We start from the raw sequence: 19606 nt of genomic DNA on the forward strand, positions 1-19606 counted from the left end.
GGATTTTAATTAATAATAATAATAATATAGTATTGCAACTGAACTGAACTCACCTTTGATTTTTACAGAGGTGGCTGAGTGTTTGACAGAGAGATTGATGGAATAGGGAGGAGTGAAAGAGAGGCTCAGTAGAGTTGAGGAAGTGAAAAATTACAAAGGCTTGGTCAGTATAAATGCTGATTAGGCCAGTTGTGCATGTTAGTTGGCAACTATTGAAGTTAGGACTGGATCTTCCCATAAAGACTTGGAGACAGAGGTCTATCCTTCCCGCTGATTACTTTTTAAAGGAATGGCTTTCAGGTCCTTGAGAAAGAGATTCTCCAGTGGAAGAAATACATATGCATTTCAAAGGGATAGAGGAAGGACTCTCATCTTAAGCACCTTTTAAAAACTGCTCTAGGAAAGGGTAGTCAGGGACCTATCAGCAGGTGTGGACTAGGACAAACACTAAATTCCTTTGTCTGCTTTGAGTTTTCTCGAGCAGGTACTTTTTCTTCCTACTTCCTTCCATGTAGGAAGAAGTGGGTGGGCTAAATAATTTATGTTGGGAGTCTATTGTTTTTATAGACCAACACTGAGGCTTAGCCAAGAGGAAGGCTCAAAAGAGCTTGCCTAGAGTTTGTTCAGAGACAGAATCTTTTGTCAGTATGTGCCTGGGAATGGACTTGACAGGTCGTGGAGTAGGAATGGACATAGTTTGCTTTAATAGGTACTGTCAGTTTTCAAAAGTGGTTGTACCCAAAAAGAAATAAAAGGCATCCAAATCAGCAAAGAAGTCACACTCTAACTCGTTGCAGATGACATGATACTCTATGTGGAAAACCCAAGAAACTCAACCCCAAAATTGCTAGAACTCATACAGCAATTCAGCAACATAGCAGGATATAAAGTCAATGCACAGAAATCAGTTGCATTTCTATACACAAACAATGAGACAGAAGAAAGAAATTAAGGAATCAATCTTATTTATAATTACACCCCAAACCATAAGATACCTCGGGATAAACCTAACCAAAGAGGCAAAGGGTCTGTACTCAGAAAACTATAGAAGACTCATGAAAGAAATTGAGGAAGACACAAAGAAATAGAAAACCATTCCATGCTCATGAGTTGGAAGAACAAATATTATTAAAATGTCTATGCTTCCTAGAGCAATCTATGCATTCAATGCAATCCCTATCAAACTACCATCAACTTTTTTTAACAGATGGAACAAATAATCCTAAAATTTGTATGGAACCAGAAAAGACCCTTAATAATCAAAGGAATGTTGAAAAAGAAAAATCAGAACTGATGACATCACAATTCCCGACTTCAGACTCTATTACAAAGCTGTGATCATCAAGACAGTGTGGTACTGGCACAAAAACAGACACAGAGATCAATGGAACAGAATAGAGAACCCAGAAATGGATCCTCAACTCTATAATCAACTAATCTTAATAAGATTTACATTGGAAAGAATATCTACTGGAAAAAGGACAGTCTCTTCAATAAATGGTGTTGGGAAAATTGGACAGCCACATGCGGAGGAATGAAACTGGACCATTTTTTCACACCATACACAAAAATTAGACTCAACATGGATGAAAGACCTAAAGGTGAGACAGGAATCCATCAAAATCCTAGAGGAGAACACAGGCAGCAACCTCTGTGACCTCGGCTACAGCAACTTCTTGCTAGACACGTCTCCAAAGGCAAGGGAAACAAAGGCAAAAATGAACTATTGAGATTTCATCAAGATAAAAAGCTTCTGCACAGCGAAGGAAATGGTCAACAAAACCAAAAGACAACCAAAAGAGTGGGAGAAGATATTTGCAAATGACACGTCAGATAAAGGGCTAGTATCCAAAACCTGTAAAGAACTTCTCAAACTCAACACTCAAAAAACAAAGAATCCAATCAAGAAATTGGCAAAAGACATGAACAGACATTTCTCCAAGAAAGACATACAAATGGCCAACAGACATACGAAAAAATGCTGCACATCATTTGGCATCATGGAGAATCAAATCAAAACCACAGTGAGATACCACCTCACACCAGTCAGAATGGTTAAAATGAACAAGACAAGAAACAACAAATGCTGATGAGGACGTGGAAAAAGGAGAACCCTCTTGCACTGTTGGTGGGAATGCAAGCTGGTGCAGCCACTCTGGAAGACAGTATGCAGGTTCCTCAAGAAGTTGAAAATAGAGCTACCCTATGACCCAGCAATTGCACTACTGGGTATTTACCCCAAAGCTACCAATGTAGTAATCCAAAGGGGCACCTGCATCCCGATGTTCATAGCAGCAAGGTTCACAAGAGCCAAACCATGGAATGCCATCAACGATGAGTGGATACAGAAGATGTGATATATTTATATACATTGAAATACTAGTCAGCCATTAAAAGAAATGAAATCTTGCTATTTGTGACAATGTGAATGGAACTATTGACTGTTATGCTAAGTGAAATAAGTCGGTCAGAGAAAGAGAGTTATCATGTGATCTTACTCATATGTGGAATTTAAGAAACCAAAAGCAGAGGATAATAGAGGAAGAGAGGAAAAAATAAGACAAGATGAAATCAGAGAGGGAGACAAACCTTAAGAACCTCTTAATCATAGGAAATAAACTGAGCATTGCTGGAGGGGGGAGACATGAGGGGATGAGGTAACTGTGTGGTAGTCATTATGGAGGGCAAGGAGGGCATGTAATGTAATGAGCACGGGGTATTATATAAGACTGACAAATCACTGACCTCTAACTCTAAAACCAATAATACTTTATATGTTAATTAACTGAAATTAAATAAAAAAATAAAATAAAAACATAATGATTCTACCAATGTACATACACTACAGCAGGAAATGAGAGCTCTCCTTGACTTCTGTCTTTGCAACACTTGACAGTCTCAGTTTTGTTTTGTTTTGGGTTTTGATGTCACCATTCTTTTTTTTTTTGGAAGTGTCTCATTATTGTTTTTAACCTGCATTAACATGCTAATGTTGCACTACTTTTCTGTTGCTTATTTAGATATTCCCTTGTAAAGTCTCTATTCAAGTCTTTTTGCCTATGCTTCTATTGTATAGACAGCTCTTTCCTTATTGATTGTAATCTGTGTGGATTCTAGAAATAAGTCCTCTCTGTCAATATATATATTATATCTTCTCCCACTTCCGGGCTCACTTTTTACTCTTTAAAGATGAAATATTAATAATAAACTTCTATTAATAAATGCAAGTACTTATTTTAATGCAGCCACATTTTTCAATATTTTCCCTTATTGCCAGTTTTCATCCAGGTGATGAGACCTTTCCCTACTCTGAAACCAAAAAGATGTTCTATTTTACTTCCTAGAACTGTGCCATCTGATATGGTAGCCATTATTTCACAACTGAGATGTGAGTAGTGTGAGTGAGGGACTGAATTTTTATTTTAATATTAATAAATTTTAATTTAAACACTGAATCAATAGAAAATGTTCTTCTATTAAACACAACTTTTGGGACACCTGGGTGGCTCAGCGGTTGAGCACCTGCCTTCAGCCCAGGGTGTGATCCTGGAGTCCCCAGATCGAGTCCCACGTCGGGCTCCCTGCATAGAGCCTGCTTCTCCCTCTGCCTGTGTCTCTGCCTCTCTCTGTGTCTCTCATGAATGAATAAATAAAATATTTAAAAAAAATAAACACAACTTTTTGCTTTTTGAATTACGTTTTACTTTAACCATTAAAAATGTGTCACCTAAACAGGAACATGTAAAACATGTACCAGATTCTGAAGACTTAGTATGAATGAGATAATGTAAAATATCTCAATGATTTGTGTATGACTACATATTGAAATGATAATATTTTTGACTTTGGAGGCTATGTGAAAAATATGATTAAAACTAATTGCATCTGTTTCTTTTTACACTTTTTTAAAAAAGATTTTATTTATTTACTTATGGGAGACACACACACACACAGAGAGAGGAGAGAGAGAGAGAGAGAGAGAGGCAGAGACCCAGGCAGAGGGAGAAGCAGGCTTCATGCTGGGAGCCTGACATGGGACTTGATCCTAGGTCTCCAGGATCACACCCCTGGGCTAAAGGTGGCGCTAAACCGCTGAGTACCTGGGCTGCCCTCTTTTTACACTTTTTTAATGTGGCTACTAGAAAATTTTAAGTTACGTGTATGGCTCATATTATTTTTCTATTGGACAACAGTTATGGAGGTTTTATTATTTTACCTTTCACAAGTTAGTCTACTACCAAACTAGGATAGATTTTTGTTTATTCTGTGAGGGAGAGTAAAGTTTTATATATATTTTTTATGTTTTCCGCTTGATTCAACAGCATTCATTAAAAAGGCCAGCATTCATTAAAAAGGCCTTTAAAGGCCCTGCCCCCCTCCTTCCACTCTTCATTGCTGTAACATTCTGTCATAAATTAGGCAAGTCTGTTTTTGGACCTTTTATTCCTATTCCACTGATTGGCTTGTCCTTGTACTTGAATCACACTGTTTTCATTAAATGGTTTTATAATAAATCTTCACAGCCTGGAATAGACCTTCCACTTGGTTCTTTTTCAAGACTGTCTTGGCCATTCTTGGCATTTTGCATTCCCATGTGACTTCCAGAATCAATTAATCAATTTCCACAAGAATATTTTCTGAACGTTTGATTGGGAATACATGGAAACTATAGATAAATCCTGAGAGAATTTAACATCTTTGCAACACTGAGTCTTCAAATCCATGGACATGATACCTCCCTGAGGTCTTCTTCAATTTCTGTCCATGTTTTGTGATTGTAGTGATCTTGCACAATTTTCATTAGATATATTCCCTGGTATTCAATTTTTTTGGTGCAGTTATAAATGTTAGTCTTTAATTAATTTACAGACATTTGATAGCTTTAAAATATTGAGTCTTCTGATCTAAGAATATGTAATACACCTCTATTAACCAGAGTTCCTGAAATTTAGATCTAAATTCTTTATCAGATATTTATTTGCAAGTATTTTCTCCTAGTTAGTGGATCATTTTTTATTTTCATCACATCTTCCAAAGAATAGTTTGAAGAAGTCAAACTTACTAATTTTTCTCTTTTATAATTTGAGTTGTATTTAGGAAATCTTTGCTGAACCCAAAGTCACTAAGACTGTCTCCTGTGTTTTCTCCCAGAACTTCTACAGTTTTTAGCTATCAGGATTAGATCTATAATCCAATTCTGATTACTTTTTATGGTGAATAAAAGTCAAGGTTTTTTTTTTTTAATCTATAGATATTTCATTGTCAGCACAACTTGTAAAAAGACTGTTCTTTCCCTATTGGGTTATTCTGGCCCCTTTACAAATAATCAATTGACTATATGTGTGTGGGTATATCTCTGTACTCTTTAATCTGTTCATTGATTTATTTTATTTTATTTTATTTTTTTGGCATATTAATCTTTTTTTGTTGTTGTTGTTCATTGATTTATATACTAATCAATACTAATAACATGCACTCTTGGTTATTGTAGCTTTAGAGTATGCCTGGAAAACAGGTAGTGGGAATCATCCAGTTTTGTTCTTAAAAATTGTTTTGACTAGTTTACATCTTTTGTGTTTCCATTTAAATTTTAGAATGAGCTTGTCAATTTCTACCAATTAAGCCTACTAGAATTTTGATTGGGGCTGTTTTTCATGTATAAATCAACTTGGAAAGAATTGAAAACTATGGAGTCTTTCTGTCCATGATAATGGACTATCTATTTATCTAGGTTTTCTTTCATTTCTCTTAAGGAGTTTGCAGTGTATAGGTTCGGCATATATTTTATTAAATGTATCCCTGAAGTATTTAACTTTGTTGTAGTTGCTATTATAAACAAAATGGCTTTCTTCATTTTGATTCTCAGTTGCTCATTGTTGATATATAGAAACACAGTTGACTTTTTATATTGTCCTTGCTAAACTCACTTATTATGCTAGGAGATTTTTAAGATAGGTACTCTTTATTGTATTGAAGGTGATTCCTTCGATTCTTGGCTTACTGTGACTTTTTATAATGAATAATGATAAATTTAATCAAATGGGTTTTTTAGTAATAAAAATGTACTGAAGTACATTGGGTTTTTTTATACAGATTTGAAAATGTTATGCCATTATCATGTTCTTGGAGTAAACTCAAATTGATTATAATGTATTATCTTTTTATGTATCACTATATTGGACTTCCTAATTGTTTTTAGTAGTTTGCAGCTATGTTCATGAGAGTTATGAGTCCGAAATGTTCCTTCTTGCAATATTCTTGTCAGGTTTTGGATTCAAATTTATGCTAGCCATGTAACACTAGTTGGGAAATGTTCCATCTTTTCCTATTCTCTGGAAGAGGGTCTGTATGTTTGTTTAACACTGGTGTTTGTGTTTCAAACATTTGAACACAAGTGAAGTCTCTAGCCTAGCATTTTCTTTGTAGGGTGGTTTTTAATTGTGGATTCAATTTAATAGATATGTAAGTATTAAGATTTTCTATTTCTTCTTATGTCAGTTCTGGTAAATCATGAATGAATTTGTCATTTTATCTAAATGAATTTGTCCATTTTATCTAAATTTTCAAATTTATTGTCATAAGATAGTTTGTATAATAGTTTTCTATACTCTGTAGGACTTTTCATCCTCAATATTGGTAATTTGTGCTTTCTGTTTCTTTTTTCTTAACTACTCTTCTTAGAAGTCATCAGTGTCATACGTTTTTGAAGAACCAAAATTTTTGCTTCATTAATTTACTATTTTATTTCTGCTTTGTTTTTAATTATCTCTCATAATCTGTTCTTATCTTGATTATTTTCTTCATCTTAGTTTCTTTAGATTAAATCATTGGTTCTTTTTCTATCTTCTTAAAATAGATCTTAGGGCATTAATTCTCAATTTTTCTTTTGCACAGTGTATACATTGAAAGCTCTAAATTTCCATCAAATCACTACTTTAGCTACATCCTAGTTATGTTGTAATGCCAGATTGTTATCCTATGAGCTTCAATTTACTTTTATTTTGTCCTTGATCCATTGGTTCTCAGAAAAATATTGCCTAATTTCTACTCATTTTGAGATTTTCTGGTTGTATTTTATATTATTGATTTTTAGCTTAATCTCACTATTGTCAGAAGACATACAATGTATATTAGTTCCTTTCTTTATGGCTCTGCATAGCACCAATTTAGCAAATATTCCATGTACTCCAGAAAAGGATAGATATTCTCTAGTTACTAGCAATTTTATTCTATATATACTTACCAATCAGGTCAAATGTATTAGTAGTGTCTGCTCAAATCTTTTATGTCCTTTCAGTGATTATCACCTATACTTCGAACCAACTGGCTATAAATAGAGGCTTCCACAACCCCCACCTTGGGTTCAGTAATTTTCTAGAATGGAACAAACTTAGAGAACTACTTACTTATGTTATAATACTTATATTACATATTTTATATTATAAAGGATAAAATAAAAGATGCAGATGAACAGCCTGAACAAGAGATGCATAGAGCAAAATTTGGAAGTCTCGAGCACAGGAGTTTCTATCTGCATGTACCACCTCCCTGTGTGTGGGTGTGTTCACTAACCCAGGAGCTTTCTGGACCCTGTACTTTAGATATTTTTATGGAGGCTTTATCAGATAGGTATGACAGATTATTATTTTCCAGCCCCTTATCTATCTCCAGAGGATTGGAGGTAGAACTGAAAGTTCCAAGCTCCAGTCATGGCTTGGTCTCCCTAATGACCACCCATCTTCCAGGAGCTCACCAAGAATCACTTCATTAGAACAAAAGGTGCTTCTACCATGGGAAATTTCAAGACACTTGGAAACTCTTCACTCAGGAATGGCAAGCATTTTGGGACCTCTGTGCCAGGACTGGAGTCAAAGACCAAATATTGATGGGAATGGGGACAGAGACCAAATTATATATTTTTTGTTATTTCACACTACCCTACACTAAATAGTTGATTATCTTTTAAAGAAGTTAAAAACCAAAAAGGAAATTATTTTATATTTACCATTTCTGGAGTTCTTTATTCCATGTGTTGTTATATTCCTTCTGCTACAGAAGTTTTTTTAAATTTAAATTCAGTTAGCCAAAATATAGTTCATCATTAGTTTCAGATGTAGTTTTCAGTAATTCATCAGTTGCCTATAACACCCAGGGCTCTTCACATCATGTGCCCTCCTTAATGCCCATCATACAATTATCCATCCCCCCACCCACCTCCTCTCTAGCACCCCTTAGTTTGTTTTTATAGTCAAGAATCTCTCATGGTTTTTCTCCCTCTCTGATGACTCCCCTTCAGTGTTCCATCCCTTACCCTATGATCCTCTGCACTGTTTCTTATATTCCACATTTGAGTGAAACCATATGAAAATTGTCTTTCTCTGTTTGGCTTATTTTGCTCAGCATAATACCCTCTAGTTCCATCCACGTCATTGTAAATGGTAAGAATTCATCCTTTCTGATGGCTGAGTAATATTCCATATATGTATATGTATACATATATATATGTGATATATATATTACATCTTCTGTATTCACTCATCATTGATGGTTATCTCAGCTCTTTCCATGGTTCAGCTCTTGTGAACCTTGCTGCTATGAACTTTGGGATGCAAGTTCCCCTTTGGATCACTACATTGATATCTTTGGGGTAAATACCCAGTAGTGCAATTGCTGGGTCATAGGGTAGCTCTATTTTCAACTTCTTGAGGAACCTACATACTGTCTTCCAGAGTGGCTGCACCAGCTGCATTCCCACCAACAGTGCAAGAGGGTTCCCCTTTCTCCACATCCTCATCAGCATTTGTTGTTTCTTGTCTTGTTCATTTTAGCCATTCTGACTGGTGTGAGGTGGTATCTCACTGTGGTTTCGATTTGTATCTCCATGATGCCAAGTGATGTGCAGCATTTTTTCATGTGTCTGTCAGCCATTTGTATGTCTTCCTTGGAGAAATATCTGTTCATGTCTTTTGCCAATTTCTTGATTGGATTCTTTGTTTTTTTTTAATATTTTATTTATTTATTTATTCATAGAGATGCAGAGAGAGAGAGAGGCAGAGACACAGACAGAGGGAGAAGCAAGCTCCATGCAGAGAGCCTGATGTGGGACTCGATCCAGGGTCTCCAGGATCACACCCTGGGCTGCAGGCGGCACTAAACCGCTGCACCACTGGGGCTGCCCTGGATTCTTTGTTTTTTGAGTGTTGAGTTTGAGAAGTTCTTTACAGGTTTTGGATACTAGCCCTTTATCTGACGTGTCATTTGCAAATATCTTCTCCCACTCTTTTGGTTGTCTTTTGGTTTTGTTGACCATTTCCTTCGCTGTGCAGTAGCTTTTTATCCTGATGAAGTCTCAATAGTTATTTTTGCCTTTGTTTTCCTTGCCTTTGGAGATGTGTCTAGCAAGAAGTTGCTGTGGCCGATGTCACAGAGGTTGCTGCCTGTGTTCTCCTCTAGGATTTTGATGGATTCCTGTCTCACCTTTAGGTCTTTCATCCATGTTGAGTCTAATTTTTGTGTATGGTGTGAGAAAATGGTCCAGTTTCATTCCTCCGTATGTGGCTGTCCAATTTTCCCAACACCATTTATTAAAGAGACTGTCCTTTTTCCATTGGTATTCTTTCCTGCTTTGTTGAAGATTCTATGTTCTCTGTTCTGTTCCATTGATCTCTGTGTCTGTTTTTGTGCCAGTACATACTGTCTTGATGATAACAGTTCTGTAATAGAACTTGAAGTCTGAAATTGTGATGACACCAGTTTTGGTTTTTCTTTTTCAACATTCCTTTTGCTATCCAGAGTATTTTCTGTTTCCAAAAAGTTTTATAATTATTTATTCTGGCTCTATGAAAAAAGTTGATGGTATTTTGATAGCGATTGCATAGATTGTTCTAGGAAGCATAGACATTTTAATAATGTTTGTTCTTCCAATCCATGAGCATGGAATGGTTTTTCCATTGCTTTGTGTCTTCCTCAATTTCTTTTCTTTCTTTTTTTTTTCTTCCTCAATTTCTTTCATGAGTGTTCTATGGTTTTCTGAGTACAGATCCTTTGCCTCTTTGGTTAGGTTTATCCCAAGGTATCTTATGATTTGGGGTGCAATTATAAGTGAGATTGATCCCTTAATTTCTCTTTCTTCTGTCTCATTGTTTGTATATAGAAATGCAACTGATTTTTCTACATCGATTTTATACCTGCCACATTGTTGAATTGCTGGATAAGTTCTAGCAGTTTTGGGGTGGAGTCTTTGGAGTTTTACACTAGAGTATCATGTCATCTGCAAAGAGTGAGAATTTGACTTCTTTGCCAAGGGCAAAAAAAAAATTCTTTGAATGCCCTTTTTATTTCTGTTGTCTGATTGCCGAGGCTAGGACTTCTAGTACTATGTTGAACAACACTGGTGAGAATGGGCATCCCTTTTGTGTGTCCGTCCTTATGGGAAAAGCTCTCAGTTTTTCCCCATCGAGAATGATATTTTCTATGGGCTTTTCATAGATGGCTTTTAGGATACTGAGCTATGTTCCCTTTATCCCAAGCTGTGGAGAATTTTAATCAAGAAAGAATGCTTTATTTTGTCAAATGCTTTTTCTGCATCAGTTGAGAGGATCATATGGTTCTTGACCTTTCTTTTATTAATGTGATGTATCACATTGATTGATTTGTGAATGTTGAACTACCCTTGCAGCCCAGAAATAGACCCTACTTGGTCATGGTAAATAATCCTTTTAATGTACTGTTAGATCCTGTTGACTAGTATCTTGGTATTTTGACATCTATGTTCACCAGGGATATTGATCTGTTAATTCTCCTTTTTGCTGGGGTCTTTGTCTGGTTTGGGGATCAAAGTAATGCTGGTCTCATAGAAGGAGTTTGGAAGTTTTCTTTTCATTTCTATTTTTTGAAACAGATTCAGTAGAATAGGTATTATTTCTTCCTTAAATGTTTGGTAGAATTCGTCTAGGAATCCATCTGGCCCTGGACTCCTGTTTTTTGGGAGATTTCTGATCACTAATTCAATTTCCTTGCTGGTTATGGGTCTGTTCAGATTTTCTATTTTTTCCTCTTTCAGTTTTGGTAGTTTATAAGTTTCAAGGAATGCATCCATTTCTTCCAGATTGCCTAATTGGTTGTCATATAATTGCTCAGAATATGTTCTTAAAATTGTATTTCCTCGGTGATGGTCATGATATCTCCTCTTTCATTAATGATTTTATTCATTTAGGTCCTTTCTCTTTTCTTTTTGATAAGTCTGCTAAGGGTTTATTGATTTTATTGTCTCAATGGACCACCTTCTAGTTTCATTGATCTGTTCTTCTGTTCTGGCTTCTGTTTCATGAAGTTCTGTTCTAATCTCTATTATTTCTCATATCCTGTGTGGTTTAGGCTTTATTTGCTTTCTTTCTCTAGTTCCTTTAGGTGTAAGGTGAGAGATTGTGTATATGAGATTTCTCTAATTTTTTGAGAGAGGCTTGTATTGCAGTGTACTTCCCTCTTAGGACTGCCTTTGCTGTATTTCAAAGGTTTTGGACAGTTGTGTTTTCATTTTCATTAGTTTCCATAATTTTTAAAAGGTCTTCTTTAATCTCCTGGTTGACTCATTCATTTTTCAGTAGGATGCTCTTTAACCTCCAAGTGTTTGAGTTCCTTCCAAATTTCCTCTTGTGATTGAGTTCAAGTTTTAAAGCACTGTGGCCGGAAAATATGCAGGGCATAATCCCAATCTTTTGGTATCAGTTGAGACCTGATTTGTGACCCAGTATGTTTGATATAATTGGCTTCTCCCAAATTAGAAGCATAGATATTTTTTAATTGTTATATCTTCTTGTTGGGTAGACCCTTTAAATATGATATAGCGTAACTCTTCCTCTCTTACTACAATCTTTGGTTTAAAATCTAATTTGTACGAGGATTGCTGCACCAGCTTTAAGGTCCATTAGCATGATAAATGGTTCTCCACCCCCTCACTTTCAGTCTGGAGATGTCTTTAGGTCTAAAATAAATCTCTTATAGACAGCGTATGGGTGAGTCTTGCTTTTTTATCCAATCTGAAACCCTGTGTCTTTTTATTGGAGCAGTTAGCCCATTACATTCAGAGTAACTATTGAAAGATATGAATTTAATGCCATTGTATTACTTGTAAAGTACTTGTTTCTATAGATTATCTCTGTTTCTTTCTGGTTTATGTTACTCTTGGGCTCTCTCTTCATTTATAGGATCCCCCTTAATATTTGTTGCTTGGTGGTCACATATTCTTTCAGTCTGTCCTGGAAGTTCTTTATCTCTCCTCCCATTCTGAATTAGAGTCTTGCTGGATAAAGTATTCTTGTCTGCATATTTTCCTCATTTAGCACCCTGACAGATCATGGTAGTCCTTTCTGGCCTTCCAAGTCTCTATGGATAGGTCTGATACCAGTCTAATGTTCCTACTCCTGTAGGTTAGGAACCTCTTGTCTCAAGCTGCTTTCAGGATTTTCTCTTTATCTCTGCAATTTGCAAGCTTCACTATTATATGTCAGGGTGTTGATCTATTTTTATTGATTTTGGGAAGGGTCCTCTCTACCTCTTAGACATGAATGCCTATTTCCTTACTCAGGTTAAGGAAGTGCTCAGCTATGATTTGCTCAAATATACCTTCTGGCCCTCTCTCTCTTTATTCTCCTTTGGGTATTTCAGTAATTCTGATATTGTTTCATTTTATGGCATCATTGATTTCTCAAAGCCTCCCTTCATGATCTACTGGTTGTTTTTCTCTCTTTTACTCAGCTTCCTTCCTTTCCATCAACTTGTCTCCTATGTCACTTACTCTCTTGTGCCTCATTTACCCTAGCTGTTAGAGCATCCAATTTAGACTGCATCTTAGTTAGAGCATTTTAAATTTCAGCCTAATTCGATCTCATTTCTGCACTAAGAGATTCTTTATTGTCTTTTATGCTTTTTTTCAAGCCCAGCTAGTAAACTTTATAGTTGTTATCCTGAATTCCATTTCCAATATTTTACTTAAATCCATATCGATTAGATCTGTGGCAGAGTGTTACCTCTGGTTCTTTCCTTTCTTGTAAATTCCTCCTTCTGGTCATTTTTCTCAGAGAAGAATGGATGAATGAATGAGCACTATTAAAAATATCAACCATGACCCAAGTGAAATACACACAAGACAAATCTGAAGAGGTCAAACATCAGAAGAGAAAAAAAAGAAAAAGAAAGAAAATAGGGAAAGAAAAAAAAGGGAGGAAGAGAGAATATAATCTCACAGAGTGGACAAAACAGGGTGATCCATTTGGTCCTGAGAGTATTTTGACCTGTGTGTTAGAAGACACTAAATCCTAAAATTGTAAAGAAAGCAAAGCTTATATATATATACAAAAGTAAAACTGAATAGAGTTGAAGGAAGCCAGAAATGAAGAGTATTTCTATAAAATGTAAATGTAAAAAATGAAAGTTAAAAAAAGACTTAAAAACAAAGAGTTCCATTAGAAACGACAAATACCCACCATTTGCTTCGACGTGGATGGAACTGGAGGGTATTATGCTGAGTGAAATAAGTCAATCAGAGAAGGACAAACATTATATGGTCTCATTCATTTGGAGAATATAAAAATTAGTGAAAGGGAATAAAGGGGAAAGGATAAAAAATGAGTGGGAAATGTCAGAGAGGGAGACAGAACATGAGAGACTCCTAACTCTGGGAAACAAACTAGGGGTGGTGGAAGAGGAGGTGGGTGGGGGATGAGGGTGACTGTGTGGTGGGCACTGAGGGGGGTACTTGATGGGGTGAGCACTGGGTGTTATTCTATATATTGGCAAATTGAACACCAATAAAAAATAAATTTATAAAAAAAGAGTTGTTAAAATAAGAAACTAATTGAAAGGGAAAAAAAGAAAAAGAAATGGAAATTTTTAAACTAAAAGATCAATCAATTATGAGAAAAAAACCTTGAATTCTATATACTATTTTCCCTGAGCACTGAAGTTTTATAGTCCTGTGTGGTTCATAAGCTTGCTATTCTTCTGTTCTTCCAGTTGGTCTTCTCGGGGAGGGGCCTGCAGTGATGATTCTCAGGTGTCTGTGCCTGGGTGCAGTTGTGCCAGGGGACCAGGCTCAGTGTAAAATGATTTTGGTTGCTCTGTGTGGCTTGTGTTCCCTGCAGGGTTTCCTCACCCCTTTAAAGGATCAAAATAAAAATGACTGGCCCCAGTCTCCATCCCCAGAGCCATAGATTGTGGCCCCCTCTCTTAAGTAAACCCTTAGAGATAAGTGGTCCTCACTTTTGTGTGTGCCACAGTCTGCAGACTCCTTTTGAGGGAAGGCAGAGGGTCTGGTGTTTCTGTACTTTGTAGCACCCTGGCACGGAGAGTGGTCACCCAGTTGATTGTGTACCCACTCCACCCCTCTCAGGGAAAGGTGGAGGGTCCCCACATTCCTGTCCTTTGCAGAGTCCCCACTTAGAGACCAATTACTGGATCGGGCTATGGCTCACTGTTTATGGCAAATTGAGCTGAGAGCACCCTCCAGGACTCGTTGACTGTAACCAGGTTCCCAGCTCCAACACTCGGGAACTCCACTCGCTCAGGCACCCCCATTGTTTCTGTGAGTCTGGGAATCCTGACACCAGACTGTCCCACCTAGAATTCTGCTCTGTTTCACCACGTGAGCACCTTTCAGGCAGCAGTGTCTGTCTCTGGAGTAGATTTTTGAGAGTTCTGACTTTGCCCTCCAGAGCTGTATCACTTTCCAATAGCTGGCTTACAGAGCTATTACTTCCCTCCCCCACCATTTATCTTTAGATATCTCCCCTCAGAATCACCGCTCTGAACATCCTACCTTGCAAAAAGTGGTCACTTTTCTATTTGCAGAGTTCCAGGTATTCTTGTCTTACATATTGGGTTGAATTCATGAGTGTTCAGAATGATTTGATGGTTATTTAGCTAAATTCAAGGGACCAGATGAAACAAGGTCCCCTACTCTGCTGCCATCTTGCCTCCCCCTTATCCTGCTACGGAGCTTCTTTTGACATTTTTCTTATGTATGTCTACTAACAACAAATTATCCTAAAGCCTTTATTTTTTTCTTCATTTTGAATAGATCATTTCACTGGATATAGAAATAGGCAGGCTTTTCTTTCAACATTTTAATGATATTTAATTACCTCTTGGTTTATTTAGGTTCTGATGAGCTATCCATGGACATTCTTATCTTTGTTTCTCTGTATATATTATATCATTTTTCTTGGTCTGCTTTTTAAGATTTTATCTCTATCTCTGGTTTTCAGCAAATTTATTATCATGAGTCTTGCTATGATTTTCTTTACATTCATCCTGCTTGTGGTTTATTGAGCTTCTTGGAACTGTGGATTTATAATTTTCATTAAATTTGTATGATTTTCATTAATATTATGTCACTGACTTTTTCTATTCCCACTACCTCCTGACACTCCAATCATATGTATTTTAGAATACCTCATATTATCCCACAGATCACTGAAATTCTTTTCAGTTTTTCCATATTTTTTCCCTCTGTATTTCATTTTGGATAATTTCTATTGTGGTTATTTGATTTCATAGATTATTTTCCTGTGTAATGTTTAATCTACTATTAAGCTGATCCAGTGAAATTTTCATCTCAGATTTTGTAGTTTTCATTTATATAGGTTCCATTTAATTCTTTTTCGATACTTTTTTTACATCCTCATTCTATTCATACTGTCTTTTTTAAATACTTGAGCACATTTTTAAAATCCTTGTCTGCTGATTGCATTATCTCTGACTCTACTTTTATTAACTGATTTTTCTCTTGATGATCAGCGCATTGTCCTGCTCTTTTACATATCTAGTAATTGCTTCCTGGCTGCTAAATTTGGTGACTGTTCTGTTGTAGGGTGGCTAGACTTTGTTTCCTCATTTAAAGAGTGTTGTATATGCAATAAAAATGTTTGGCAGACAGTGTAACTTGAAGATGAATTTGTTTCTTTCAAGATTGTTTTTAAGCTTGTTTGGGGCTTTCAAGGTTGTTTTTAACCTTTACTTAGGGCTAATTTATTCATATTAGTAAAGTAGGACTCTTCTGTGGCCTCTATTCTAATGCCCCCAAAGTTAGTTTTACCCTAGCTAGGTGGAACTTGAGTATTTCCCAATCCTGTAAATAGCTTTAGAGATTATTTACCCTGTAATTTCCCAACAGTCACTGGTCCAACTTCATGCAGTTTCTCTCTATGCATCTAAAGTTTACTATTAAGCAATAAATTCAAGGGGACTTCTGTGCTTATTCTGTGTTTTTTCTGTATAGCTCTCTACTCTGCGGCAGTCTCCCTGACACATTCCAGCTGCGTACCCTCACTCCAACTCTGATCTGTTTTTTCAACTCAGTGAACCTGCTATGTTCTGCTTAGCTTCTTCCTACCTGCACTGTGGCCTGAAAAGTGCCTCAAGGCCAGAAGTTAGTGTAATTGTAGGGCTTCATTTGCTTCTGTTCTTACCTTTATCACAGTTCTGTACTGCCTGTTGTCCAAGATCTGGAAACAGCTGTTTCATATATTGTGTCCTGACTTCTTGTGCTTTGTGGTAGATCAGTCCCAGAATCAGTCATCCCGTTATAGTCAGAGTGGAGCAATGCTGCCAAGTATTTTTTTTTAACTTTGCAATTGAAAAGCAAACTTCTGGAATCAGTGGCTCTGTGGTGGAAGAGCGTAAAGGGGAAGAGATTCAGAGGTAACTATATAAATTTATGTAACATTTGCCAGAAGTTTAAGAAATGCATTATATTCAGAAATATTTTCTTCTTGATTTCAAAATAAGACTCGGTGGAACTATTAAATTTATTTTGGGAAGTTTCTACTTTAGGTTCTATACTTCTGTACGATGAAGGTTAATTAGATGGTTTCGTGAATATTGCAGTATTGTTGATTTGGATCAATGATGATGATGGGGCAGTTGCTCCTGCTACTGATGATGACGACAACAAGATTTATTTAGGCACCTCCAATGAACCAGGCACTGTGTCAGGCTCTTTCCATCAGTTCCCTTTACTCTTCCACTAGAGGGCTGCACGCTAGAAGTTATGAGCTCCAGAAACTCAGGGAGGTGATGTTAGTTCCTCAGGCTCACACACTAAGGAGTGAACACTCCATGACTACATTACTCCGTAGTGACCTAGTAGCTAGAGCCGGAGGACAATCTGAGCTCGCCTCTAATGGTGCCTCCTTCCACTACTCTGTTGCCCTCTGATGCTCTCTTCACCTGAGTTTTCCCATCTGGCACATTGTAGTGGAAAACAGTTAACTCTTTCCCTAGGGAGGCTGTGCTATTATATAGATGTTTTGCATTATTTTGCTTTGAATAACAGTATATGTAAATGTGCTCCTGGAGGTTAAAATTGTATTTATTTTTTAAAGCTTGGCCTATCCCACTGGGATAAATAGTTGAAAATAAGGGGGAGGAAAAGGCAGGCTGGAGAGAATGTGAGTCACATGGAATTGCTCCTTCTTCCCCCTTCCTGCCCAACACATACTCCTGTTAGGATATAAGCTGCCATGGCAGAGGAAAGAGTCGTACATTTCCTATCATGGAGTCCTCACTGGTTCTGATAGTCAGCGTCCAGAGCGGATTAATCCAGACATTACTCATTAACTCTGCATCAGGATGATGTGCAGGGGCAGATGTTCTTGCTGAGAAGAATAAAAGCCTCCTGTAGCACCTGGAAGACTTTAGCACACACGGTCCCCAGCCAGATCACAAAGAGATTCTAGTGAACATGGGCCCTTTGCTGCCTCTAACCATCTACCTCTTGTTCAGAGGTTGGCATATCTCCTGGACTTCAGCTCTCCCATGGGCCCTGCATTGTTGAGCCCTCCCTATCTTCAATTGCCTTTCCTGGCATTTGAATCATCACTTCGATGATGTGATAATATCTGCAAGTTGGGAAAATAAAAGTGGCATTTGTTTAGCCATAATTAATGAAATATTTATGTTGCATGAGACTATGTGATAAAACCTTAGGCTTAGAGTCCTTTTGCTTCTGATTACATTTGGGATTTTTTTTTCTATGACCAGACATTCTGACGCCAGCTCTTTTACACTGAGCAGATGTCATGTAGTAAAAATGGGTGCCAGATGCTGTGAGCCACAGAAGGGCGATTTGTTTAAGAGCTGGCTCTGACTTTTTTGCATTCAATTACTCTGCAGAACAAACCTTACACAAGCATTTAGGTAACTCAGCTAACTTCAGACAAGCATTTTAATAATAGATTTCATCTCTGAATGCATTTTAACCAACACACCATATAAATGGTGTTTAAGGAATTAATTGATTTCTGCATAATACCTTTTTTTTTTTAATATGAAAGGAGAGCTGCAAAGCTTTTGGCAGGGACCCAGAAATGTAATTAACGTGGAGGGCCAAATTTTCAGTTGCCCTTAGGTACTGCCTCTTCCGACTCACGGCAGGTGCAGTGAGGGAAGGGCAGGGAGGAAGGGAATGACGGTAAGAAGGGAGGAGGGAGAAGCAGTTTGGGGTCACGAGGCAGGAAAAGAAGCTGGGGATTCAGTAAGTTCTTCTGTTCCCATTTCAGGTCCCCAACACATCCCCATCCAAATGCAGGTGACAGGGGCCACCTCTTCTACCTCTAACACCAGCATCTCCTCTGCAGATGAAGATTTTCATCCCCAACCTTCCTTGCGGTCAAAGGTAACTACACTTGGCAAACCAAAGAGGGCCTTGGCTTGTGGGGGCCATTTACCATCCGGATTTCAGACCCAATGTGGACTCCAGCTGCAGTGGTTTCGTTAGGAGGATCACGTTTCATTTCATCTGACAGCAACCGCTTTTTACCTGGAACACCCTAAGAATTATCTTTTTTTTTTTTAACTTTTAGAAGCTCGCCTTTCTTAGAGACTCCAATTGGCAGAAAAAAAAAAAACAGACATATTTACTTAAAATCATTTGGTGACTGCAGCTCTTAAAGTGGGTTTAATACGTGGTCCAACAAGCAAACCATCGAAAAAATTACAACAAGCAGATGCATATTTCCCTGAGGGAAACACAGCTTCATTTAAGAAGCACTAAAGGCAGATTGCATGGAAAATGTTATGTTTATTCTAATCAGAAATATGAAATGAACCATGCAGTTGCATCTAGACACGGATACTCCAAGGGTCCCTGCTGTGGAAGGAGGGACTAGCTGCGTGCTGGCTAGGGAGATGGCTGTTCTCTTTGGTTCATGAACGTATTTCTGGAAAACACTTTAAACAATTCCCATACCCGTAGATTTAAAAATGCAAACACCATCATATGTCTTTAAATGTGTGTGTGTGTGTGTGTGTGTGTGTGTCATATACGTGAAGACATATCCCATGACCAAATCTCACTGTTGTTTTCTCTATCCACCGGGGCTAGGACATTTTCACTGGGACCGAGGGATGAATGGTTGGACCTAAAATGCTTCCCAGGAGAACAGAGAAGCAGTTCACTGTGCTAACAGTGTTTATTTTTTGGAGCAGTGAGGATCTGAGGAGAAAGGGAGAGAACCAAATTTATTTACTTAGACTCAACTTTTCCATGTCTGGCATTAGGAACTTTGGCGTCATCTCAAATCACTCAGGGGTTCCAGCTCCCCACGGC

The 19606-nt window shown here is 37.4% G+C and overlaps 1 protein-coding gene across 8 annotated transcripts in view; it reads left to right on the forward strand.

The window, feature by feature from the left end:
* Positions 1–19606, forward strand: part of MICAL2 (microtubule associated monooxygenase, calponin and LIM domain containing 2) — a 222680-nt gene that overhangs the window by 171577 nt on the left and 31497 nt on the right. For all 8 annotated transcript variants that reach the window (XM_025459499.3, XM_049099081.1, XM_049099082.1 and 5 more), the window contains one exon: positions 18558–18673. In XM_025459499.3, the coding sequence (XP_025315284.3) occupies positions 18558–18673 (116 nt within the window). The remainder of the gene's footprint in view (positions 1–18557; positions 18674–19606) is intronic.

This window comes from Canis lupus, chromosome 21, assembly GCF_003254725.2.
Source record: "Canis lupus dingo isolate Sandy chromosome 21, ASM325472v2, whole genome shotgun sequence".
In the NCBI taxonomy this organism is placed as follows: domain Eukaryota; kingdom Metazoa; phylum Chordata; class Mammalia; order Carnivora; family Canidae; genus Canis; species Canis lupus.